This window comes from Simochromis diagramma, unplaced genomic scaffold, assembly GCF_900408965.1.
Source record: "Simochromis diagramma unplaced genomic scaffold, fSimDia1.1 OVJJ01000321.1, whole genome shotgun sequence".
Lineage (NCBI taxonomy): Eukaryota > Metazoa > Chordata > Actinopteri > Cichliformes > Cichlidae > Simochromis > Simochromis diagramma.
In genome coordinates this window covers 15,384,579-15,409,600 of record NW_024386772.1, presented here as the reverse complement: position 1 = coordinate 15,409,600, position 25,022 = coordinate 15,384,579, and the positions used below count along the sequence as shown (strand labels likewise).

At 39.3% G+C, this 25,022-nt stretch overlaps 4 protein-coding genes across 4 annotated transcripts in view; 1 reads left to right on the top strand and 3 right to left on the bottom strand.

Annotated features, from left to right (window-relative positions):
• Positions 1 to 4,359: 4,359 nt before the first annotated feature.
• LOC120746356 (parvalbumin beta-like) lies at positions 4,360 to 6,194 on the bottom strand. Its single transcript, XM_040051838.1, has 5 exons — positions 6,062 to 6,194; positions 5,436 to 5,502; positions 5,212 to 5,344; positions 4,733 to 4,842; positions 4,360 to 4,622 (listed from the first exon to the last, which is right to left on the bottom strand). Exons 2-5 carry the CDS (start codon positions 5,494 to 5,496, stop codon positions 4,597 to 4,599), a joined length of 330 nt encoding a protein of 109 aa, XP_039907772.1. The 5' UTR covers positions 5,497 to 5,502; positions 6,062 to 6,194; the 3' UTR covers positions 4,360 to 4,596.
• A 1,518-nt stretch (positions 6,195 to 7,712) lies between these two features.
• On the bottom strand, positions 7,713 to 10,075 carry LOC120746347 (parvalbumin beta-like). Its single transcript, XM_040051830.1, has 5 exons — positions 9,952 to 10,075; positions 9,083 to 9,151; positions 8,680 to 8,812; positions 8,253 to 8,362; positions 7,713 to 8,007 (listed from the first exon to the last, which is right to left on the bottom strand). Exons 2-5 carry the CDS (start codon positions 9,141 to 9,143, stop codon positions 7,982 to 7,984), a joined length of 330 nt encoding a protein of 109 aa, XP_039907764.1. The 5' UTR covers positions 9,144 to 9,151; positions 9,952 to 10,075; the 3' UTR covers positions 7,713 to 7,981.
• A 3,704-nt stretch (positions 10,076 to 13,779) lies between these two features.
• On the bottom strand, positions 13,780 to 16,658 carry pvalb5 (parvalbumin 5). The gene is made up of 5 exons (XM_040051852.1): positions 16,487 to 16,658; positions 15,840 to 15,916; positions 14,789 to 14,921; positions 14,343 to 14,452; positions 13,780 to 14,081 (listed from the first exon to the last, which is right to left on the bottom strand). The coding sequence occupies exons 2-5, from the start codon at positions 15,898 to 15,900 to the stop codon at positions 14,059 to 14,061; spliced, it is 327 nt and encodes a 108-aa protein (XP_039907786.1). The 5' UTR covers positions 15,901 to 15,916; positions 16,487 to 16,658; the 3' UTR covers positions 13,780 to 14,058.
• A 936-nt stretch (positions 16,659 to 17,594) lies between these two features.
• The window catches only part of lmtk2 (lemur tyrosine kinase 2), a 29,726-nt gene continuing 22,298 nt past the window's right edge, over positions 17,595 to 25,022 (top strand). The window contains exon 1 of the mRNA XM_040051744.1: positions 17,595 to 18,115. Within this exon, the coding sequence (XP_039907678.1) occupies positions 18,013 to 18,115 (103 nt within the window). The 5' untranslated portion in view covers positions 17,595 to 18,012. The remainder of the gene's footprint in view (positions 18,116 to 25,022) is intronic.

Here is a 25,022-nt window from a genome sequence, read left to right as displayed (position 1 = left end):
ACAATAAGCATCTCCACAATAGACCGGGTTTTGAAGATGCATCAGATGACAATGAAACAAATCTACAGGGTACCATTTGAGAGGAACTCTGACAGAGTGAAGGAGCTGCGCTACCAGCATGTAAATGCAAGTCAGTTACTGGTTGTCTCTCATTATAACCTTACCTGTAATCACAGTAAGCAGTAGTTCACTTATTTGGTTTCAATACCTCCTTTACCTGATTTCAGAATCAGTATTTGCTTCATCTGACTTCAACAATTTCAACAGAAAACTGCAGTTTACTGTATGATACAATTCTCATTATAATCCTTATTTTATTGTCTCCCAATCAAATCTATCTAATATTGTAGGTTTTACTGTAACATCTCAGTAAGTCATCAGTATTTCCCACTCCCCTTTCTATCAAATACCCCTGCAGTACTTCCTCATAAGCCTATCACTAGTTTAGAACCACTGGAGTAGTGGCCTGTAGTATATTGAACCTGTGGGGGAGAACATGTAATTGTCTAACTGTAGTATATGACTCTTCTGTATGGCTGATTTTATGTTCTTTACTCTACTTTAGAGAATAATGGCATTGGAAGGACATGAGACCCCTCACATCCTGGTGTTCGTGGATAAAGCTGGCTTCAACCTGGCCAAGGGCCGAAGACGTGGCCGTAATATTATTGGCCACCGGGCCACAGTGGATGTCCCAGGTCAGCGAGGGGGCAATACAACTATGTGTGCTGCCATTTCTGAGAATGGTGTGGCCACTCACATCCCCAGTCTTGGCCCATACAACACACACAAGCTCCTCATCTTCTTGAATCGCCTTTATACCGATTTTATCCCTGAAAATGAGAGAGGTCTCATAGGGCCTCACCTACCCATTTATGTAATTGTGTGGGACAATGTCAATTTCCACCATAGCCCACTCATTAGGGGCTGGTTTGCAACGCATCCAAGGATGGTCATGGGGTTCCTACCACCTTACTCTCCTTTCCTCAATCCGATAGAGGAGTTTTTCTCTGCTTGGAGGTGGAGAGTGTATGAGAATCATGCTCAGGATCAGCCGTCCCTGCTCCATGCTATGGACGCAGCATGTGACGACATTACAGGAGATCAATGCAGGGGATGGTGGCGGCATGCACGCCGTTTCTTCCCTCGTTGCATCGCAAGAGAAAGTATCCGCTGTGATGTGGACGAGAATCTGTGGCCAGACGGACAACAGCGTGTAAATAATCAGGAGGGTGAAGACAGTGGACAAGAGCGGGAGAATGAGTACAGCGACCACTGAATAAGTCCTTGTTTTTTGATTTTGTGTTCATACAATTTACTACTGTAATGTACATTTTCTTTTTACATATGTATAAAACTTTCTTTGCGTGTGAATAACAAATGGTTATAATTTCCTTGGTAGTGTGAGTGCAATCTGTGATGTCAAACCTTGGAGGCTACTCTTTTCTGTTGTATATTGTTGGTCCTCTGCCATAGTGACAAAACATCTAAACATTTTGTATGGCAGTACTCACATAATGCCAAAGGGACGATGCATTTTGGGGGCACTGACTATTCAGATTAGAAAGAAATGTAGTTTTGACACATGAGTGAACTGTTTTAGGGGAGATATGAGCTTTTGCAGGTGGACCATGTTGTTGTGATAAACCATCCAGGTTTATTTTGACAAAAGCACCAAGAATGATGAGAATGTCCGATCTGTGTCGAGAAATGAGCCAAAGCTATTGAGAAGGATCTTTGCCATTTTGGAGACACTGACTGTTTAAATGAGAAAGGGATTTAGATTGAACAGTTTTGGAAGAGATATGAGCTTTTGCAGGTGAGCTATAGTGTTGTGCTAAACTGTAAGAGTGTTTTGCCAAATGATCTTAGAGTTTTGAGAATGTAATTTCTGTTTCAAGAAATGAGCCAAACCAATAGAGAAAAACTGTAATGCACGGGAATTCTTAGTGTTTTTATTATATTATTTTAAACGGGTGGTGAACAAAGTTTATGCACAGCATGCGCTCAGTGGCTCTTATTCACTTCTTTAGCAGCATCCTAAAAGCTTACCTCCGACGGTTTGTCACCGTCAGCCACCTAATCCAGTTGCCAACTTGTTAATGGGGCCTTCTCCTCTCAACAAGTGATGTCCGACTGTCTGCAGTTAGGTTCTAGTGAAGCACAGAAAAGGTAAAGAGAAACTTAATCATCCACTGTGTGTGAAAACGAGACTCGGGACACCGGATTAAAAGCAGTGGTGCGATTTTATCAGCACCCGGTACATGATGTCATACGTCGTACTGATACCTGGCAGACTCTACAGTTACTGGGCAATTATTTATTTATTTACATTTTCTAATGTTCTTTCGCGGAGCTAACACAGAGTCACAAACAAACATTTATACTCACATTCACATTAAATATAGCCAAAAAAATCGTTAATTTGCAGCCGAAGGGTGGATTCGAACCAAGGACATTCGTCCTGTGAGCTAACAGTACTTTAACATCCTACTGCCCCTTGGGCGGTTCGTACGCAATGAAAGTTTACGAAACTACAAGAAAAAGAGGAAAAAAATGCAATGCAAAAGGTGGGCTAAACAATGAAAACAACGTCAGTCGGTATTCGTTTTAAACGATGCTATTCTCCAATTAAGAACAAATCAAAAGTTCAATGTACGTTTCATTACATTAAGCCAATATTTCCTTTAATTGATATATAACTTCTGTCGGTGCTGTGCTTTTTTGGAAATCGAATTTCCCAGAGGAACCCACCCGAGGGATTAATAAAGTTCTATCTTATCTCTTATCTTATCTCATATAACTGAAATATATTTATGTAGTACAATTTCACTTTCTAAAATGTGTAAATAAAAGTAGCCAGTAAATACTACAGCACTGTAACTGTAGTTGTTGCCGCCCCAACCCCACTTTTTTAAATGCTTTGGTTTAGGTTGCTGAAAAAGAACGTATCCCATCTAGCGGCAGTAGGGTGGAACTACATGAACTGTGAACACTACATGGGCTGCACATGTGTGCTTGCTGTGTGTGCAGTACGTGTTTTACTCATGGACATATACAGTAGCGGTTTTAGATACGGGCGACACGGGCGGTTGCCCGGGGCGGCATCACGGGCATCGGCAAAAAAAAAAAAAAAATGCTCGTACTCATGCTGCCCCCACATCAGCCAGCGCATATTGGGAATGGCATAGGCACCGATCGGTTTTCTATCGCCCATTTGCTGAGAGTAAGGGCGCCCTCCGTTTGCGAAGTGCGCCTGCTGCTTGCGGCGCAGGGAGGAGAGGGCGGCGGGGGATTCTCTGGCTGGCTGGAGCAGCATCTAATAACCAACTCGCAGAATAAAACAAAATAAAAACAAACCAACAAACACGAAAACACCAGACGTTATGATACAGACTTATAATTTGCACCAATGTTTTTTCGAAATTCTATACACTAAAAGTGAGCGCGAGAGCCCTCGGTGCACCTGCTCGCTGCTGAAGTCAAAGTATTGTTGACTTCATATATATATGACTGTATGTCATCTCCGCTACATACAGTCCAGTATATACAGAGACGAGGCTCCAGTTACAGCAGTGCAAGTAAACAAACAATAAATATAAGAAGAGTAAGAAAATAAATATACACTTTAGGACTCGGGGTAAAGGGATCAATAACAATTTATAATTTATAATTTACAGTTTGATGATTTAAAGTCTCACACACAACCTGCCGAAAGGGGAGGCGGCCGGCTGCTTCCAAATAGAGCACATTTCATTCATAATGATGTAAATCCAAGCCCATCATGTATTCATAATTTGAATCCTGGGTTGTGCGAAATCCCAGAAATACACCTTAGACAAAGCGAATCTGTGAACTAAGGTGTAGGTCTGTTAGGTTATGTTGTGGTGATCCTCGAGTTGGTGGATTTGTGGTCATACTGGAGTGCAAAATTAAAACCGATGGAAGATGGACAAGAAACGTTCAAAGCCATCAGGTGCTCAGTTTAGAAAAAAGAGAAAACAAGAGGAGGAGAAACGAGCAAAAGATGCAGGTAAGCAGATTTGTCATTGGATAATGGCAAGTCATCCTGAAACAATCAGAATCAGAATACTTTATTAATCCCTAAGGAAATGATGTGGGTTACAGTTGCTCCAAGAAGAAATGGTAAAAATAGTAAGTGTGTGTGTGTGTGTGTGTGTGTGTGTGTGTGTGTGTGTGTGTGTGTGTGTGTGTGTTGGGGGTGGGGGTGGAGGGTGGGGGGGAGCAGAGGGAGTGTTCGCCCAGGGCGCCAGGACCGCCACTGGACATATATATATATATATATTGACGAAAGATAAGTATTATACACGAACATAATATGAGAAGAAGAAACAATAACACCGTAGCAAAAGAATATTTATTCTTTTTGATCGATCGTTCCTGGAAAGTGCATCATCAAAGATTTTACAATAAGCAAAATTCGTATTTAAGACATGAACACAACCGAGCGGCATTTTCATCATTTTGGACAGGTGTTGCATAGAAGAAAACGTCTTTTAAGCAAATGTATAAAAATTCGGGTGACGAGGTGGAGTTCGCTGTGGTCATTGTTGTTCCATCCATCACTTGCCACCATTATTTTTTAACCAAGACAACGAACTCTGCAAAAAGACAGAAGGAAAAACGCCGTTGACATATCCGTTAGCAGGAAAAATAAAACATCCAAAGCACTGTGGTGGTGCACGTGAATTTTTTAATTTATTTTTTATACCATCAGCGCCAATCTTGCCGTCACCGTCGGTGTCACCGGCACCGAGGAAAGCCTTGGTCTCGGCGTCGTTCAGGACGCGTGCACCTGACTTGAAGTTCTGGAGGAACAGCCTGCAGACAGAGGTGAGCAGTGAGTTCACAGACCCAAGTTCTCATTGGCTGAGACATGCAATCTGACTGCAGAGAGTACAGTTTGGATACAAGTCAACTAAGGCATAAACAAGCTGTTTTCTTTAGCTAAATAAATAAAATAAAAGCAAAATATTCATTCAAAAAAACGACCCATACCTAATATATCATTCTGGTTATATAAAACCAGTGCATGGGTTAAATATGGCTACACATAGCTTACTGTAGTCTACTGTTAGTGGCTGAATGGTTTTGTGCTTACAGCCTCCTGCCACTCATTATGATGCATCCAAGGTCAAATCAACAACAACAGCAAAACCCTAACAACGCCTTTTGTATGAACTTTCTTACTTAAGCTCGTCCTCCTCAATGAAACCGCTCTTGTCCTGGTCAATGATGGCGAAGGCCTTCTTGATGTCATCTGCGGACTTGTCATGAAGGCCGCAGGACTTGAAGAACTTCTGGTGGTCGAATGTGCCGGCGTCTGAAAGTAGCGCAGGTTGTTACTGAAATTCGCACAAAGCAAGCGCAGCTGAACAAAAAAGGTGAGTTGTGATCGCAGATGAGGGAATCACCTTTGCACGCATCCAGGGCTGCAGTGATGTTAGCCTCAACTAGTACACCTCCGAATGCCATTGTGAACTGGGAAAATAAAAATAAAATCCATTATTAAACTTTTAAAGTTGGGCTTAATGTCCATAGGTGACCATCCCAGGTTATTATTATTATTATTATTATTATTATTATTATTATTATTATTATTATTATTATTATTATCTTTTAGAACATTGGCAGCATCTGAAGAATCACACATCTGTAAGTTTGCTTCTTGCCAAAAATAATCAAATGAACTGATAGATCGGAACGAATCGGAACAGAATCACATCTGAGCCACTCCAAATATGAAAGGGCAAATTATTCATTGCGCTTCTTTCTGAAGCTGCAACTCTAAAGATGCGAGTACGTCTGATCAGTAATCCATGTGGCCAATGATGATGACGCTCCGGCAAGAAAGCGCAGAACTCATCTCCTTCTTCTGATGCTGCCTCGCAGTAAGGAGTCCCGATTTAAAGCGCAATTAACAATAAATTAAAAAATAAAAATAAAAAAGTAAAAAAATAAATAAATGTAGTGTTTTCTCAAAGATGCCAGGTGATGATGTGGCTCCCGGGTTTCCCTCCTCCTTTCCATTCAAACTCACCTCTGGTGTCTTTGCTTTTTAGGCTACGAATGACACAGACAAGACCCGAGTCGACTGCAGTGACCATCACGGCGCTCCCGGTGAGCTTTTATATGATCACGCCATCGAAATCTGAAGCATAAGATAACTGACACCGAGAAGGGGGATGCGAAAATGCGTCCCCTTAGCCAGAGAGCCGTCTATTTTAAGTTTCACAAATGAAGACGCTTAAAAGGTGCGTTTGAAGAAGTCTTTCATGTCCACTCAAAGCTAAGAATAGGCCCCAGCACTGCTGAGGAGGACGAATTGGAAGTGCTGCGGGCGGGGGCGGGGGACTGAGCATGCATGCATTAGAGCTGGCGTAAGTTGTACTAACTGGTTGTTTCTCCTCTTTTTGACGATTTAGAAGGCGTGGACTATTCACTGTAACAGTATGTGAAATATATTTGGCGACTTTGAGGGAAATTGTGGTTTTGATTTCTTAGCTGGAACAATGAAGGGTACTTCGTAAGATATATATGTATTTCACTCCTTTCAGATTCGCACAGATAGTCTGCCTGCCTAGCACATTGCTAAATACTTTTTAAAAACCCGTCTTACTTGTGCCGCATACGAATTCCAAATATCAGCCACGCCCGGTTTTACTGTCAAGTCCTTTTTGTTCCAAATATTTGTAAAAAGATTTATTAAATAACCAAATTAATTCAAGGGGACTCTCTGACTTTAGAAATATTCTTAAGTTTTCCTTAAAAATTCCATCTGCCATGTGTCATTACGATAGATATTCTAAACCCCTAAAGGCACAAGGGCATGCTCATGCTTTTAGACAAAGCATTAAAAATCAAAATAGGCAACAACAAAAAAAGATAATCACAGTCAGCTACTCTTGCTGAAAGAATGTGTTTGACCTGTAGGAGGCAGCACTGTTCTGTGGTGTAAGCCTGGCAGACTGCTATCACTCAGACTATTTCTGATTCCCCTCCTGTTATACAGTAATAACCTTATGGCGTCATCTGATAGGCTTGAGGTTTACATAATGCTGAATTCTTAGCTTACATTGGGATCGTAATTTGACCTTAATATGGAAACTGAGCTGTTCAAAATTCCATTCCAGGCTTATGCATATAGAATATTTTCTTCCTCAAAATGAGGTACACACCAGGTGCTGATAGAAGTTAAATAATGTATTAAAGACCTTCAGCTGATGTAGATGTGCAACTGTACAGTGGGTTCAGTGTGTTAAAAGTTCCTGCTGATGCAACAGTGACTGTTAATAGAACTCCTGTTGCCACAGCACATCATTTAATTGACTATGCAGCAGTTGGTGGAGGAGGAGACCTTGGAAGAGACAGCGTGGCAGCTATCCATTGCAAACCTCCCTAAGATCCCAGAAGCATGTGAACAAATCCCCATGGGCCCATTCCCACAGCATTTCCCAGTCCATGGCCAGAGTCCAGCCACACTCCACTATCTCATTAACCAATTATCCAAACAAGTGCTGGGCATGTTGTTTAGACCGTCACTCAACACCTCTGGAGTATTCAAACACCCTGGCAAATCAACAACTAATTTGAAACGGCCACTTCCTCAAACCATTGTGTTGGCATAGCTACGTCTGTGTGAATAGAGAGGGTTTTGGTTGACCATGCAAAAACGACTGACCTGAACGAGATGACTTTACACCAAAAGAGTATTTATTCCTGGTTTTTCACTCTTCCTCAAAAAGTGCAGATGATGTTGTACAGTTTGCACAAGTCATTTTTTCAGAACATTTAACACATCTGAATAACAGTATCAGTAAAATATGTGCTCCATGTTGAGAAACAGTCCACAGGCAACTCATAAATAAGGTATAAAAAATATTCTTTCAGCTGATGATTAGTGAATCTTGCAAGGAGTTCACAGTTCCATGAAAAGAAGTGGATCTTGGTCAATGGAAATTTATGCCTTTACAAGGGCAGCAAACTCTGTGAAAGTAGAATAGAACTGCCATTAGTATTGGGAACAAAGTGGACTCAGGTTAGTGGTATAGTTTAAGCTGACAGGAGCCATTCTCTGACTAAGGGTATGTGAATGGATGTTAAAAAAATTAAGCTTGTTTCTAACATCTGATTCATGTAGGCTCTGCAGGTAACACTTCATATATATGATGTGTTCTGCTAAACTGAAAGATCTGTAGGAAAGTGCACCATGCTCCACAAAGAACCCTCACCATCAATTCCAATCTTGCCATCACCATCACTGTCACCAGCGGAGAGGAAAGCCTTGGTCTCCTTGTCAGTGAGTGCTCTGGCACCAGCAGAGAAGTTCTGCAGGAACAGCCTGGCGTGTGGACAATAAAAAGCAGCAGTTATTATTTATTATTTTCTTGTGAACCCTTTGGTTTTCTATGTTTTCATGTGTGAGATTTTAAGACTTAAATTGATGTGTCAACCAAATGATCCATAAGAAAGTCATCAACAGCTTCTTTTTGGGGGCTTCCTTAGCAATAGTTACTATATTATTTGACTTGTAGACTAAAGCCCAAGTATATAAATAAATGACACAAATCACACTGATAAGATCGTGAATACTCTGGACCACTTAGGCTTGCAAGTATGAGATGCCAGCATTAAGTGTGAACTGCTGGAATTACTTACTTCAGCTCCTCCTCCTCAATGAAGCCGCTGTTGTCCTGGTCAATGATTTTGAAGGCGTTCTTCACATCATCGGCAGTTTTTGCAGCCAGGCCGCTGGCCTTGAAGAACTTCTTGTAGTCGAAGGAATCAGCAGCTAGAACACACATTTTAACTCAATTAGCGCCCAGCAAGTCTGCGCAAGCACAAGTCAGGACTTCAGTGTTGATGCAATACGATAACTGTGACTGTTTATATGACACAATGTGAAACTGAGACTTTACTGCTTTCTGACTGAAGCCAAGTTGCATCACTTGTTGGTGTTTTGAATCAAATAGCAGTAAAATGTTCAACAAAGTTAAATGAATAATGAAAAACTAGAACAGCTTGTTCACTGTGTGATGAAATAATGATAATGAATGCTCACCTGCGCAGCCATCCAGAGCTGCTTTCACTTCAGCATCATTGAGGACACCAGCAAAGGCCATTTTTTAATCTTAGAGAGGGAAAAAAGACAAGATAACTGGATTAGTATGGTCATTATAAGTCCTATGCAGTGGTCATACTATTGTATTATAGATCATTTTTCAATTCTCCAACTTAACTGGACAATTTGACCTATTTTGTTTTGACTACATTACAGTTAACCTAACTATATGATGTGAGTAATCATAACTAAAACACAGGAAGGGTAAAATCAGACATTAGTGGTCAAAAGCTTAAACAAGGATTAATCCACAATAAAGCAAAGCCCCCTTTTACTTTATGTTGGTCACGAATCAACTCTTTTCCTTAATCCAAAGTTTACCATGCAGCTCTACCCGTCCCGATTAATATAAACAACTACTCTTAAGAGCTGCTCTTCGCCTCCGGATGTTTAATCACAACACGGCACTGACTGTGTATCCCAAAGCGTTTTGCTGCTATGGCACTAAATAGATGATGCTTCCACCGAGAGACCAAATCACGGCAACATGAATCACTGACACAAATAAACAAAGCACCAGTGACGTCAAGCGCGCCAATAACCCTAGGTGTGTTATCATAGCATTTCTTTTATCCCGTTAAAAGAGATAATGTAAATAACAATATTCATCCACAAACGGCGCTCTTCTGAAATCTTTTGGCCTCCTTTGCGCGCTAATTGAATTATCCTGTGGTCCATGAAGTTGTTGGCTATGTTTGTTCCAATTCTCTCTATAGTTTATAGTCCACGTGGATCTCCTTGTCTGAATCCCCTTTTCCCCCTTCCAGTGTAGAAGTCGATGTGGCGTTCGTCCGCATCCCCGCACTCACCTTTGCGCTGAGTTGAGGCGAGTGAAAACCTAGGCGGACTCGAGTGAATGCCACGAATCTCCTTTCCCTCCCTCTTATATATCCTTGAGCAACACCATTTACAGACCTTTGAGTCTCAGTATCAGGTACCAAGATCCATGGGTTTCGAAAAAATGTGTCTAGTAGTCCAGACCTATTTTTAGGTGAACAAATGAGGATGCTACCATGTGTGAGTGAGGCCTATAGCTAGACATGTGTAACTCGAGCATGCCCGGTGCTACCCGACTTCACTAGCCATGTTGCACCTATATGATTTATTGCCAGCATGCTGATTTTGATTCAGAACGTTTCCTCTACGAGCATAAATTAAAGGAACTGATACATGTGAGGGTGCAGGTCATAATTATAACCCTTATTTTGATTTGTGAGAACCATGTAAAGGAACACCAGCCAATTCAACTTCCTACTTTAAACAGGAAAACCTTTATTAACGTCACTATAAGCCTTCACTATGAAGAGAAGGCCACTGGAAAGGACTGCCTTTTAAAACACCTTTATTTTTGATTTCCATGTCAATATGATCACAGAGCCATTTTCTCCTATGCCTTTTAGACTTCTGATTGGCTGATAGTGTTTATTTCTACCGTGTTTTCTCTGGCATCATATACTCCAATCACATGCTATTATATAAACCCACAGTGAGTCCATAAAGTCCATTAACAGAGCTGTTTTATGATAAATCTTTCCAGCAATATTTAATACTCATGGTTGTAGAGTGGCTGTGGCTCTTGGGCGACTTATAACTAGATTTACACAAATTCCAGGTTATTTTACATAAATGCAATCTTTTTTCCTTATATTATTAAGAGTTTCTTATTTATTGGTGTCAGGCTTTCTATTCTTGCCTCTGGAGTTGCAACACCAGGCAAGATGGTCTCAGATGATAGACATGTGCAGCTTCTGCTGTCCTGTAACATTAACTAGCTATACCTAGTGTATAAGCTACAGCACAGTATACACAAGGTTCATCTGAACTCTTCACGAAGTGTTGAGTTTCAAACTAAACCACCACCTTATCAGGGTTGAGACTTTGAGGCCTATTTTTTTACATGCTGTATGATTGCAAGCATGACAGTTTTCCATGCTATCCTCAGTAGTTACACCAGCATGTGTCTGTGAATAACATCCTTATAAAGCTTAAACCAAAGACTGCTGATCTCAGTCTGGTAGTTCTGTGTAGTCAGTCTTTCTTTTCTTTTCTTTTCTTTCTGTCTGGTCAAACTGAACTCGTGCTAGTGAGTCTAAAGCAGTGACTCAAAATGAGGATATTCTTAACTGTCAGAACCATGGTAGTGGTCTTTGGTTAGATCCCAGTTTTAGGGAAGCAGTTATAAGTAAAAGCATTGGAAGAAGCAACTTTATCATAAATATTTCATGTTAAATGGAAATACTGGATATCAGTTTAATAAAGTAAAACAGTGGCTCTCTCAGAACCTGCATTATACACCCTATTAGGCACACCTTGCTAATACTGGGTTGGACTGCAGAGATATTGGTCCATATTGATATGATAGCATTGCACAGCTGCTGCACATTTGTCTGTTTCACATCCATGATGCAATTATCTTCATTCACCTTTTTGGATTTTCTCTAAATCTCAATCGGGATGCGGTGACCATTTGAGTAGAGTGAAATCATTGTCATGTTAAAGGAGCCAGTTTCAGATGACAGCAACAGTACTGGCAAGCAGGCTGTGGTGTTTCAACTGATCCTCAGAAAATATCCCCCACAGATTTACACCACCACAACCACTGCTACAAGGAAGGATGGATTCATGTTTTCGTGGCTTATGCTAAATTCTGACAGTATACTATCTAAATGTTACGACACAACTCATCAGACTAGGCAACCTTTTTCCAAACTTCTGTTGTCCAGTTTTGGTAAGCCTGTGTGAGTCGTAGCCTCAGTTTCCTGTTTTAGGTGACAGGAGCGGCACCTCTGTGGTCTTCTGCTTCATCTGCTTCAAGGTTTATGTTCAGAGATGCTCTTCTGCATACTCTGCTGTAGGTTTTTCTGTTGCCTTGCTATCAACTTAAAGCAGTTTGGTCATTTTCCTCTGAAGTCTGACATCAATAAAGCATTTTTACCCAGAGAAGCGCTGCTCACTGGATATTTTTTAGGTCCATGCTCTGTAAAGTCTAGAGATTGTTGCATGGTGAAGTAGATCAGCAGTAGAATTGTTATTTTTAAATATTTTTTCATTTTCATTTTGGTTTGACTTTTTATTTTTAATTCTGTTTAGTCTAACTTACTGCCCAGATTTGTTTCCCCTTTGAGTTGTTTTTTATTTGAAGATTTTTTGTTTTTGTTTAGTTTTTTTATTAGTTTCAGTGTTAGTTCTATAGTTTCATATTTTTAGTTGATCTTAGTTAGTTTTCCAAGTTCACAAAATAACTTAGAATGATTAATTTTCAACCTATGGCGGTTTCAAAAGTTTTGCCTTTTATTTTTCTCAACTAGTTCCCCTCTTACAAAACACTTAGCCCTATACTGTTTGGATCAAATAATATAACGGTGACAAATTCACCCTCTCAAGCAGCAGGTAGCTGGTTTGATTCCGACCAGAGACACATAAACCTCTTTGGGATTGTGTCAGGGTGTCCGGCATCAAACTGCAAACTCAAACATGCAGAGCGACCCTTTGTGATGAGGGAGACAGCAGAATAAGAACCCTAAATTTCATATATTTCTTTTCATTTTAACCTGAAATTTGGTTACTTCTCTCAAAGTGATCCAAAATATATAAAAATAAAAATGTTAAAAATTGTATGTTGTTCGTGGAACATGGGGAAGCTCTAAACAGTATAAATGTGTGTAAGGTGCACAAAAGGATGAGAGATGGTGCTCGGTCACAGATACAGGATGTGAACTAGAGGAGTGGGGTTTCTGAGCGTTAGTACTATCAGCTTACAGCACGAAGGTTCCTGGTTGAAATCCTGTCTGCAAAGTTTGCATGTTTGACCAACTCCATTGCAATTGGGAGGGGCTGTCTCCTACAGTCCAAATTACTTTGAGCAGTCAGTAAGGCCAGAAAAGTGCTATATAAATCCAAATACATTGTGTAACTGCCCCTTGTTGGTTGTGCTTCAAGTATCCAGAATGTAAGAAAATAATGAAAATAATTATTCATTATTTTCATTATTCTCATAATCACATTAGAATGCAGCAAACTGAGATTAAAACAGAGATCAGAAGAGGGTTGGAGAGTCATAAGATTATAAAGTCATAAAGAGCAAATCCTCCACACACAACATTTCCTTACGCAAGTTTTGTGCTCTAAGTGATAATTAATATTGAACTAATGTTGATTAGTAATTGTAAGAAATTAGGAGGTTTAAGGGTTGTAATGGCTATACATAGTTTATATATATATATATATATATATATATATATCATATTATAAATCCCAAGACTTCCAATATTTTTGCCATTTTCACTTTTAATAAAACATAAAACATAATAAAGCAGTGCTACATCTTCTTGACTGAGGTAAAGCACAACATGATATTTTGAGAAAATAGATGTCTTTTTTTCTTCTTCTTCTCCCTGACCTCTGAAATATTACCAATTTAGTATTATTTATTAAAGTATTAACACAAGAGCAGAATGCAATTTATACATTCTAAATAGATTGTTGTAGATACTTATTGTGAAGCAATCTTTGACTCAGTTCTAAACCTGACCTGAGCTATGTGAAGTCATTGAATATGAATGAATAGTATGTAATGCTTAATGCATCTATTTGCATCTATTTAAGTGTACATGTATATATATAAAAAAAAAAGACAAGCAAAGAGTAAGTTTACTTCTTTAATTGTCTACATTTATTGATTCAAGGTACCTGATTGATTAAACACAAACATGTTTAACATCCAACTTTGGTCATCTGTCTACTAAACATCTTATACACGTTGCATCACATGAACAGGGAGAGCAGCAGGCAGGTACAGATTTTGTGAGGTTTTTGGTCTTTGCATGAAACAATCCAGAAAGTCAAGATCTCCATTGCAAATCCATTATTCAGAACAAGGGTAGACAGCCTCGGTCGTATGTGTATGTAGTTTCTCTTTACTTCAGGAGATCACAGAACTCTGTGTGGGGGAAAAACAGCGACAGCCAAAAAGTTGAATTGTGGTTGTCATGCAGCATTACAGTTAAGCAAGATGACTCAACAAACAAGAAATCTTTTGTTTTCTTTTTTTTTTTTAACTTGTTGGAGAGCAGAAGTTTATTTGCATCAGTTTTTTTTAAAGACTAGAATTTCAGCACTAAGTGGTGGACAGCTCCTCAGCACAAATTGCTCTGATTTCACATCTGCTAACAGCTCTTCTAGATGTTTTACAAACACTCACCTTCCATTCCAATCTTGCCATCACCGTCTTTATCCCCAGACGCCATCAGAGCTTTGGTTTCAGCCACAGTCAGCTCTCTGGCCCCTGGAGAGAAATTCTGAAGAAATAGTCTGAAGGGTAGACATAAAAATAAAAAAAACATAGAAGCAGTAAGTTCAGACTGTATCTCTGCTGATGCCTTTTCTTCACCTCTAAGCCTTTTTCAGTTGTCCCCATCCTCCTCACTCACTCAATTCATGTATCAGTCAATTCATGCAAAGCGGAAAGGCTGCTCCATTCATACAGTGACCTCTGCCTGAGGCCCATCATGAGGGACAGTTACGACAAACTGCAGATGTAACACACATGCACAAACAAACACACACACTCCATCTGTACCACCATGTGCTCCTGCTCAAGTCTTTCAGCCACACACACACCTACACACACATGCACTCCATCCTTACTTGAGCTCCTCCTCTTCGATGTATCCACTCTTGTCTTGGTCCAGGACTGTAAACACCTTTCTCCTGTCTGCTTCAGATAAGCCAGTCAGTCCAACTTGTTCAAAGAATGACTTGAAGTTGAATGTGCCTGGAGCTACGTTGGACCACGTACACACACACAGACACACACACCACACACACATAGTTGAGAGAGGAAGAGAAACAGACACATGGGAATAAGAGGTCAATCACACAATGACAAGAAAGAAAGAAAGAACGACGGGAGACTGAATAGACATGTCGCATTAACTCATTCGCTCAGATGACTTTCATTCTTCAACCAATGACATTTACCAATATACACCCTGTGGCACATCACCGTCTTATACCATTACAGGCTATGTCATTATGCCATTAAAGCAGGCAAAGCACAATGAATATGGCCCATAGGTCTAATGCAAATGTTAAAAGCCTTTTATTTACAGTCATAGTGGAATTCTTCTGGTACAAGCTACCTTCAAATAATTTCAAAGGACTTTTCTGAAAAAGACTTGCACACACTGCAGTCGAGTTTAAAACTTCTGATTAATAAAACAAAAATCTTCTTAATGCTATTTTGCCTAAAACATTACTAACAGGCGGGTTTGGTTAAATTAAGGGTATGAAAGCACTGACATTTGATTTTCATCAGATCAGTCGAGCTTTGTCTGCCTCGTCATGCGGACATAATTTCTAGAGATAAATATTTAAGTGATTTTGGATGTGAGGACTTTACAGCTCGTGTGATTTGGTGTTCTTTGTGTTAATGCTCAACACAACCACTTTGGAAACTACTCTCCTGCCACATGGCTGCCTGGTTACCTGCAGGTACCCTGTCCCCACTGTGAAAATCACATGATACAGGTATCCCCTGTGGGAGTGGGTTTAATAAGCACCTCTGTGTGTGCTGTGTATATGTGAATGGACCTATATTCCCTTGCTGTAAAGTACATGTTCTTATGTTCACAATTAGATGCTTGCAAAGTGTGTATTTTTCTTGGATGCAAGTTTTAGTGTGCGCTGTCTGACTCACCTTGACAAGCCTGGACTGCAGCCTGTATGTCCTCGTCGCTCAACATCCCTGCAAATGCCATGGTCCTCTGTGGCTGCCTGAGGGATACACATACACATGCATGGAAGAAATGCAAAGTGACACTAAATTGAACTGCTGAGGGCGTTTTCTGCTGCCAGATAGCTGCAACTGTCAAAGAAAAGCAGGACTTGTGGATAGGTTAAGCATTATCATCACCTACGTGGGCATTTTTCTGATCAGCACAGTCAAAAAGAGAGCTGAGTGGGACCTTTTATCAGCAGGGCAGGGCTGTACCATTTTAACAATAAAGTAAAATTATTATAGCTATAAACAACATAGGCTCCACAGTAGGAAAAATGTTCATTGTGTGGTATCATTTTATTGGATTTATTGGATTTATTGGATTATGGTTTTCTAATGTTAAACACATTCATTTTTCCACAAAGGAAGTTGCAGGTAACTGAAAAGGTAATCACAAATAGGTCCTAATATTTTATTTTTTTTGTCTTCCTACATTTAAACATTTATATCCCCCCTCTCTTAAAGCTAGAGGACTAAAGATTCACAAAACAGTGACACACAGCTATCAGCGCACAAAGAATTTGCAGAAAAACTGCACTTGAATTTGCAGAAAAAGTGGTACTCACCGTGCTTCGGGTGAGGTTTGGAGATCTCCGTTGCTCTTGCTTTGTGCTTGTAAGCCACCAACACTCTCTTACAGCTTCGTGATCCTGAGTGCAAGAAGCAACCTGACGTATCTGTCCTCAAACCAAGGGAGATTTCCTTCACGCCACCGACTGCCTCCTCCCCCTTCATCAGTTAATCAGAGCAGATAATTTTCCCATTCATACTGTTTTGTGAACTTGCATCCATGACCAAAACGCAGTAAGAACATATTCACATCCCAACACATCTGATCCTCATAAACATGCATTTTTCTGCAATTTATCTATTTTACTACCACAGTTGCTATGTTGGTGCTGTAGTATTGTAGTACATTTGTAGGGAAATTAATAAGGATTATACAATCAGGTACACTCAAGTGAAAATGGTAGTTGTCCTTGATTTTATTACACCTATGTGGCAAGTTTTAAAACATGCAATGAAGTCAGTCTTAACAGAGCATGTGATTTTTATGCGTTCTTGAGCACAACATGCTGAATAAAAAAAATGAATTAAAATACAGGCGAGATTGTATTACAAATAATTTCATACCAGTATTCCAAGTAATACGTAAAATAACATATATAACCCATCCTATGGATTACATAGGAATTACAGGTTTACAGCAATATCTACATGCATTTAGTCTTGATGGCGTTTTAGGGACAGATTGTTTTAGGCTACTTCTATGTTTGGTTTTCCATGTAAATCTAACAACGAGCCATATTTATATGAAATTCATACTCACAATAAAACAAAAACAACGAATAAAACCACACATACCCATAATAAAGGTCCTAAAGGTAGCATCACTCGTCAAATACATTCATAAATTTTTGTAGTTTATAGCTTGCCGTAAACACAGATATAAACATTTTATATAGAGAGGTCTTCTTTTATAACCACTTTTACGTGCCTCACATGGTTGGCGACTGACTGAATGCAGAAAGCTTTCTTCAGCTTTGATACAAATCACTGGATTTAACTGACTGAGAATAAAGCTCGAACCCGATTGGCTGTGGGAGTTCAACGCGACGGAATTGTCCCTTGTAATTGGTTTAGGCTGCTGTCAATTCCTTGAAGTTTCACGGCCCACTTTCAGTGACGTCACGGTGTACGGGAACATGGCGCTTTGGAGGAGAGCTTCTTCATGATAGTCAGGGGCTATAACGATTGAAATTCCCATTGTTGTGTTCATTTAGATAACACTAAAGTACAGACACTAAATATGAGAGGCCGCGAAAGGTGACCGCCCCCTCTGTCTCCATGGATACCCGACCACTGCGTGTGGTAGCGGCGTTTGCTGTCGTCAGCTGAAACTCTTAGCATCGATAGCTAAAGCTAGTTAGCTGGCGAATAGCCAGACGCAAAAACAGACAAAATGTGCTCGTTTATGTAGCCTAGACTAACGCGAAGCTGCTATTCAATGTTTAAAACACTTAAGCCTTTTTTTAAATCAGCCATTTATTTGATTTCACGTAGCTAACATTTTGTTAGCTAAGCTATAAGGATGGAGAACCGCCGTGTATATGTTTTGTTGCTGAGCTTTGGGATTTTTCTATCGGCTTTGGGACTGTCTGAAGGCGCCCCTCTTCAGTATGGTCAGAAATCAGGTAAGGCAACTGATTCACAGGTAAAGTGTGTTGTGTTTGTCCACATGAGAGGATGTTTTGCTGAAATTGGTAGCTGGTGCTAATACGAAGCTAAAAGCTAACAACACACTAGCTTGAACTGTATTTCCGGTTATCCAGACAGGAGTGTTTTCAATGGACGGGTTGTCATACTTGTTTGTTTGGTTGATCACAGAGTTATCAGAATATCGGTTCTGGTCTTTCCGTAGTTTGTTTAATAATGATGAATAACTGCAGGTCATTGTCACGACTCGGCCAAATAGCACAGTGATCAACACAGACGTTTCCTTTAACTATTCTCGGAAAAACACTAATTTATTGCTGCAGGTTTATTTCTGATTAATATTTAACAGCAGAAACCCGTGATGTGTGTGTTGTTGCTTCCAGGTACATAGATGTTAACCTTTTACTGGGATTGGTCTAGGTGTTGATGTAAACAAGTTTAAGGCACAACAAGGTGGATGGTGGCCTACCCGCACGGAAATAATGTTTCTGGTTCTAAAGTGAACCTTGATTAACTTGCTTCGATGACTACAGTGTAATATTTCACCCAAATAAAGACTCCTGTTATTGTTGTGGCCTCATCAATTCTATGTGTTCTTTGAAGAAAAGTTGCTATCTTATTAAAAAATTAAAAACACTTAATGTAGTAATTAAGAGAGTCTCCTGTTTAGGACACAGCTGTAAAAACGGAAGAAAACTGTGTTATTAGGTTACTAATGTGACTATTTCATATTTGCACACACACATATTTCACAAATCACCAAAGAAATAGAAATGTGAAACAATCATCTTCTTAAATAATCAGTTGAGATGGAATATTCAAGATTCCATAATACTTTGAGCAGTCATTAAACGCTACAATGCTATGAAAAAAATATTTGCCCCCTTCCTGATTTGTTTTTTCTTTTTGCATATTTTTCACACTTAAATGTTTCAGGTCACCAAATAAAATAACTGAAATGAATAGAAAATATTTTGCAATTGTTAAATTTGGTTTTTCATTTATTAAGGGAAAAGTTTACCTAACCTACAAGGAGCTATGTGAAAAACTAATTGTCCTCCAAACCTTATAACTGGCTGTGTCACTTTTGGCAGCAGAAAATTAAATAACTGGCAATGAGTTTTTAGCATTGTTGTGGAAATTTGGCCCACTCTTTGGTAAATTGTTTTAATTCAGCTACATTGGAGGGTCTTTGAGCATGAACAGCCTGTTTAAGGTCATGCAAATGGCTCTCAATCAGTTTTAAATCTGGACTTTAAATAGGTTACTCCAAAACCATCACCACTTCCTTTTTTTTCTTGAACTATTCAGAGGTGGACTTGCTGATGTGTTTGAGGTCTTTGTCCCGTCTAAAGTGTGCTTGAGCTTCAGGGCACATATTGTAGGCCAAATTCATGCTTGCATCAATCACAGCAAGCCGCCCTGAAACAGCAAACCAGCCCTAGACCATCACACTACAACCACCATGTTTAAGTCTTAGTATAATGTTCTTTTTATGAAATGCTGTGTTTGATTTACACCAGATGTTACAGGATGCAAAATTTTCAAAAACATCACCTTCTTTTTGGCAAATATGAAATAATCTTTTGTTTTATTTTTGGTCAGCAATGGTTTTCGCCTCAGAACTCTTTCATGCATGCCATTTGTGCCCATTCTCTTTCTTATTGTTGAATCATGAACTCCAACCTTAGCTGAGCCAAGTGAAGCCTGCACTTTTTTAGATGTTGTTCTAGGTTTTTTTGTAACCTACTGGATGAGTCGTTGATGCGCTCTTGCACTAATTTTGGTAGGCTGGACACTCATCAAAAGGTTCACCACCATTCCAAGTTTTCCATTTGTGGATAATGGCTCTCACCATAGTTCACTGGAGTCCAAAACATTAGAAATGGCTTTCTAACCCTTCCTGATAAATGTCAGTGACTTTGTGTCTCATCTGTTGTTGAGGTTCTTTAGATCTTTGCTTGATGCGTTACATTTTGAGATCTTTTAACCTACTTCATGTTGTCAGACAGGTTTTGTTTAAGTGATTTCATTCAACAGGTCTGGCAGTAATCAGGCCTGGGTGTGGCTAATGAAATTGAACTTGGCTATCTGAAGAAAAAAATGTGGTTAGTCACAGATATGTTGTTTGTTTGTTTTTCACATAGGGCCAAGTAAACCTGGATAGTTTTATTGCCTTAATAACAAAAAAAAAATCATAATTTAAAAACTGTATTTTGAATTAGCTAAGGTCATCTTTGTCTAAAATTAAAATTTGATCTGACACATGTCAATGTGAGAAATGCACCCCCCCCCCCCCCCCCAAAAAAAAATAAAAAATGGAAATCAGCAGTAACTGTAATACTTTTGTCACGAAGCTACTTGGTGACAAGACAGTAGTTTCTATGTTTTGCAGAGTCCAGAGTTTCCTTGGCTCGTATTGGTAGGTAACATGTTTCCTAGCACATTACCAACACTCACTGGTAATGTGTAACTATAACAGATTCCAGTCTTATCACTACAAGTTAATGATTAGCAACAGCGTTGTTTGGTTAATCATAACGAATAGCACAGGAAAGTACAGTGTAAGATGAAATATAGTCCATATTTTTATTATTTTATTACACAGCAACCTGTCCTTTGGTCCATTTTCCTAGTCTACTTATATCTGTGTGTACACATGATATAATAATTCTTGATTATTTGATTGTTCAAAGTTTTGACTTTAAGTTTCTGATTGTTAATGAGATTATTCTTATGAATATGACTTGGGCTTGCCAATCTGCAAGGGATATTCCGTTTACACATGACAAACAGGGATAAAAATAGGTTGTTAAGCTTTAACCAAAATGTCAATGTTTAAATTGTAGGGCATAGCCAGGTGATATTTGTTTGATTAGTCTACAAGTCATTAACCTTTCACTACTCTGCTCAGTGACTACCACTACAGACTGTTGGAGATGCTTGTAATAAGCAAGTTTATCCTTTAGCAGTTGTTTATTTTCTAAATGGTGGAAATCAAATTTAGTTTTGTCCCTAACCAGACAGAGATAAGTATTAGCCTATTTTAGGTGCCTCTGTTTTTTCGTTTGATTCATGATATTCTCAGACTGAAGAACCTTAAACTAACCCAAAGCTTTTAGCCACAGTGCCATTTGCCATTTTGTGTGTAACTAAAAGTAGACATCCACTGTTGTGCACACCGGTCGGTGGGTGAAATCTGTAAAAAAATGGGTCAACTCCTCCTCTCCCTGCATGCCTGCTGAAATATGCAGTTTAACTGAAATAGGAGGTGGCAGCTCCCTGCTGTATTGGTCCCAAAAACCAGTTGAGTCATTTGGTGGGGCCTGCCAAGTCATAATATGAACCTATGACTCAAATAAAGCCTAATGGAGGAGAACTGATCCCATGTAGCGCTGCCGTGACCCAGCTCCTGTTTTTTTGTATCTGGCTGCTGCTGTAGCCTCACTGGGAGCCCTGCACTGCCTGGAACCCTGTTGTTTTGCTGAACCAGGTAGTGGGTATGTGTCAAAAAGCTGCCCGCAATTACAGCTGAATGTTTTTCACAGGATTGTTGTGAGCTTTGGAGTTATTAAAGCCATTTGTTCCAATGATTTATCCCACTACTCATTTTAATTGCTGTAATTTAAATAGAAAGGGGCATTGGCTGAAAAATAGCCAGATGTGACATAATTTAGTGCCGACTGAAACAGGGCTGTTAAGTCCAAGCTTATCATTAGCTTGGTTTTGCTTTAAAGTTAGAGGTCATTGCTGGTCTAGAGAATATTCTAAAACCCTTAAGAACTGGATTGCCTTATTTTTAGATCCAGATTAGTATAGTAATGGCTTGCTGTGTGGTTTGAGAAAAGTAAATATAGGGCAAAGCTACTTTGATTTCCCTCTGAAACATATTTGCTTTGGCATTGTGGAAAACCCCAATAAGAAAACACTCTGTCTCAGTACAAGATTCTCATCTGGGGGGCAGTACGGATGACTGGTTTGAAGGCTGACACAGTAACAGCACAAAAATGCATTTGGTGGATTCATATAATTTTTAGGGATGTTGGCCTAAACCATCCAGTGATGTGCATCTGTTCACCTTTTTAAAACCATGCCTTTTTAGCACGGAGTCCTCAGCCAGAATTGTCTGGGTCAGGTTTTTGCCTTTACTTGCCTTGTTAATGGGTCATTTGCTTTTCACATAAGAATATCAATCTTGACATTGCTATTGCATAAACGGACTTAAAGGCTTATAGTTTTATATAATATGAATCATTTATCTCTGGCATTACCTATAGAGTTTGCTTACAGGTTTGAGTTGCATGTGTTTATAAGGAAATATTATATTTAATTCTTGTTTTATTCACTTAACATTTTTGATTGTTAAAAAGTTTCAGTCTGGTTGGACGTTCAAGACTTAACAATCCCTCTTCATTGTTCTGTTGATGGTGATGCTAATTGCAAGGTAAAGAACCCTTACATTTAACAGCTGTGAGTACACATGCCATTTATAGCTACATTCACTGGTCCAATACACTACAGAGCTATTTAATCTTTAATTTCTCCTCTCATCAATATTTTACTGGATACAGTTTCTCTGTTGCAGTCTTAAGCACAGAGGTTTGTGGAAGTAATCCTTTAGAAACAGCACTTCATAATGGTGGCCTTGCTGTTGTTGCTAATTTATTTGCATCATAATATATCATCAACTATCATTGACTTACAAAGATCTTCGTGATATCTGTCACTGGCGATTCAAATTGTAACTGTGCACAGTTCTCAGTGAAAGAGGCCACAGAATTCAGTTTACCTGCACCAGTTTTGGGGTTGTAGTTCAGTATTTTCTGCCCAGCAGGGAAAACATTAGGCATTCAGACATTAGTGAAAAGAAGCAGAGTGCATGAAGGACTTTCATTATGATCACAAGTAAAGAGAACAGATTAAGCCATCTTTTCTATTTCTGTCAGTGACTGCTTGGTGTTCTGTGGCCGACATTAAATGAATCTCAATCATGGCTGACACTCTGTATCATATCTAATATTCCTCAGGGAGTTGGAGGGATTGCTGCTCCATCTTCTCTACTCTCTGACAACCTATGCTGTGTGGATATACCCCCCCTCCCCCGTCTCGGATTAGAACTTACTAAATAGTTAGACCACTGTACAGCCTCATGTGCCAAGCTCTTGCCTTAAGTTTATTTCAACAAAATAATTTGTTACCTGCCACTGTTTTACCTGAAATTGCAAACCTGTCAACCTAGAAATGATATGGCACCCACATTTGTTTTTCTGATTTTTTTTTTTTTCAAGAGAGTTATGTGCAAACTAAATACTCATACAGTCAGAGAAACAGGAACAAACCTTTCTCTTGGTAAATAAATATAATCTCAAATGATGAGTGTGATAGGTGTTAGTGGTTCAAATCATCATTCTGTTGATTACCCTTGGTGTTTCATTGAGGAAGAACACCAGAATTTAATTCACAGTTATATTTATTTTCAATTTCTTGTGTCATACTGCCTAAGCATAAAATTGATGTGTCAAAAACGGCTAACAATTACAACAGTTTCCATGCTGACGGAGCAAGGGTAGATCACAATTTCATGTTTGTGAAATCCTCTGACATTCTAAACATGCACATGAACTGTGACACCTGTTCAACTTAATTTCCTCCCAAAATTGGGCCCATGTTTACAGTTCAGATTTTAAAACGGAATGCAGTGTTAAATGTTGAACCTGAAAATGTGCTGGATTGGATGTTGGATTTCTCATTTGACTTACATTTGTTTTTACTGTGGTAACTGACCTGTAGTGAAGTCAGATAACACCCGAAGTCTTTCACTATGGTGCTATGCTGTTTAAATGTCTGTAGGGGTGGGTGATATAGCCAGATGAACCTTTTGTAACCTGTGATGTAGCGTATACTTAGGGTACAGATTGTTAATGTCACAACATTCCATATATGCAGAATCTGCAAATATCCATTATGCATGTTTCCAGCACCTTTTTGAATCTCTGTTATAGAAAATTGAGAGAGTTCTGAAAGCGGTGTACCTACTAATTATTTTTTACTATGTAGATAAGCTAGCTAAAGTCTGATTTTTCATTTATTCCAAATCTGTTCAGGTGTGTGTTGCAATCATACTCACATGTTGGTGTGAAAGCCTGAGACACCTAGATGTGAGTTTGTCATCTGGATGTATTAGTCACCCAATTTCATCTGTCAGAAATTTTGTAGCCAGAAGGAGACTCAGTAGGTGTATACTGTCCTTCTAGCAGACACAATGTACCTGACAAGCCGCAACCAGTGGGACGCTGAATAAACATTGACGGGAGGCTAGGAAGAAGTGTCTCGCACAAATTCCCACTGCTCTCAACTCTCACGGGCCACATTGAGGTATAATGTAGGTGGCTGTGATTACGTTCAAGTTATAAAAATAAATGCATTAGACTTTGGTGAATTTGTTACCTCATAATGAAACAAATTGATTCAGCAAGTCCTTTCTGTGTGAACTGAAAGTTGTCATCCATAAAAGATGATTCAAGCTGCAAGTGAGAGAGATTGACTTTAACGTCTTCTGACTGTTCACTGGCATTGGCAGTAAGACAAGAAATGCAATGACCAGTAGTCATACCATTCTAAGGAACAGTTAGAAATGAGCAGTGACATGTCGGAAATAAGGCGGGTATGAGTCACGCACACCCTAACAAAAGAATGAGCTTTTGGCAGAAATGCAGTGAACATACAGGTGTTCTTGAAATACAAAGAGTATAGGTGGCGTTATGTTGTCTAGCAGCTTGTCCAACCTTACAAACAGCAATGAGAATTGGTTGGTTGGACAAATATAGGTGATAGGTGGTTGGCGAGAAACACCTAATACATAATTATGAATGGTAAATAGCAATA

What these genes read in the sequence shown, in the direction of transcription:
- LOC120746356 (XM_040051838.1), bottom strand. Translation starts at nt 5,496, where the DNA reads ATGGCATTCGGAGGTGTACTAGTTGAGGCTAACATCACTGCAGCCCTG. An exon ending in AGCCCTGGATGCGTGCAAAG is followed by an intron (nt 5,345 to 5,435) that starts GTGATTCCCTCA and finishes CGCTACTTTCAG; the next exon opens with ACGCCGGCACATTCGACCAC. An exon ending in ATTGAGGAGGACGAGCTTAA is followed by an intron (nt 4,843 to 5,211) that starts GTAAGAAAGTTC and finishes CTCTGTCTGCAG; the next exon opens with GCTGTTCCTCCAGAACTTCA.
- LOC120746347 (XM_040051830.1), bottom strand. Translation starts at nt 9,143, where the DNA reads ATGGCCTTTGCTGGTGTCCTCAATGATGCTGAAGTGAAAGCAGCTCTG. An exon ending in ATTGAGGAGGAGGAGCTGAA is followed by an intron (nt 8,363 to 8,679) that starts GTAAGTAATTCC and finishes TCCACACGCCAG; the next exon opens with GCTGTTCCTGCAGAACTTCT. An exon ending in TGGCAAGATTGGAATTGATG is followed by an intron (nt 8,008 to 8,252) that starts GTGAGGGTTCTT and finishes CTACTTTCACAG; the next exon opens with AGTTTGCTGCCCTTGTAAAG.
- pvalb5 (XM_040051852.1), bottom strand. Translation starts at nt 15,900, where the DNA reads ATGGCATTTGCAGGGATGTTGAGCGACGAGGACATACAGGCTGCAGTC. An exon ending in TGCAGTCCAGGCTTGTCAAG is followed by an intron (nt 14,922 to 15,839) that starts GTGAGTCAGACA and finishes GGTCCAACGTAG; the next exon opens with CTCCAGGCACATTCAACTTC. An exon ending in TGGCAAGATTGGAATGGAAG is followed by an intron (nt 14,082 to 14,342) that starts GTGAGTGTTTGT and finishes TCCCCCACACAG; the next exon opens with AGTTCTGTGATCTCCTGAAG.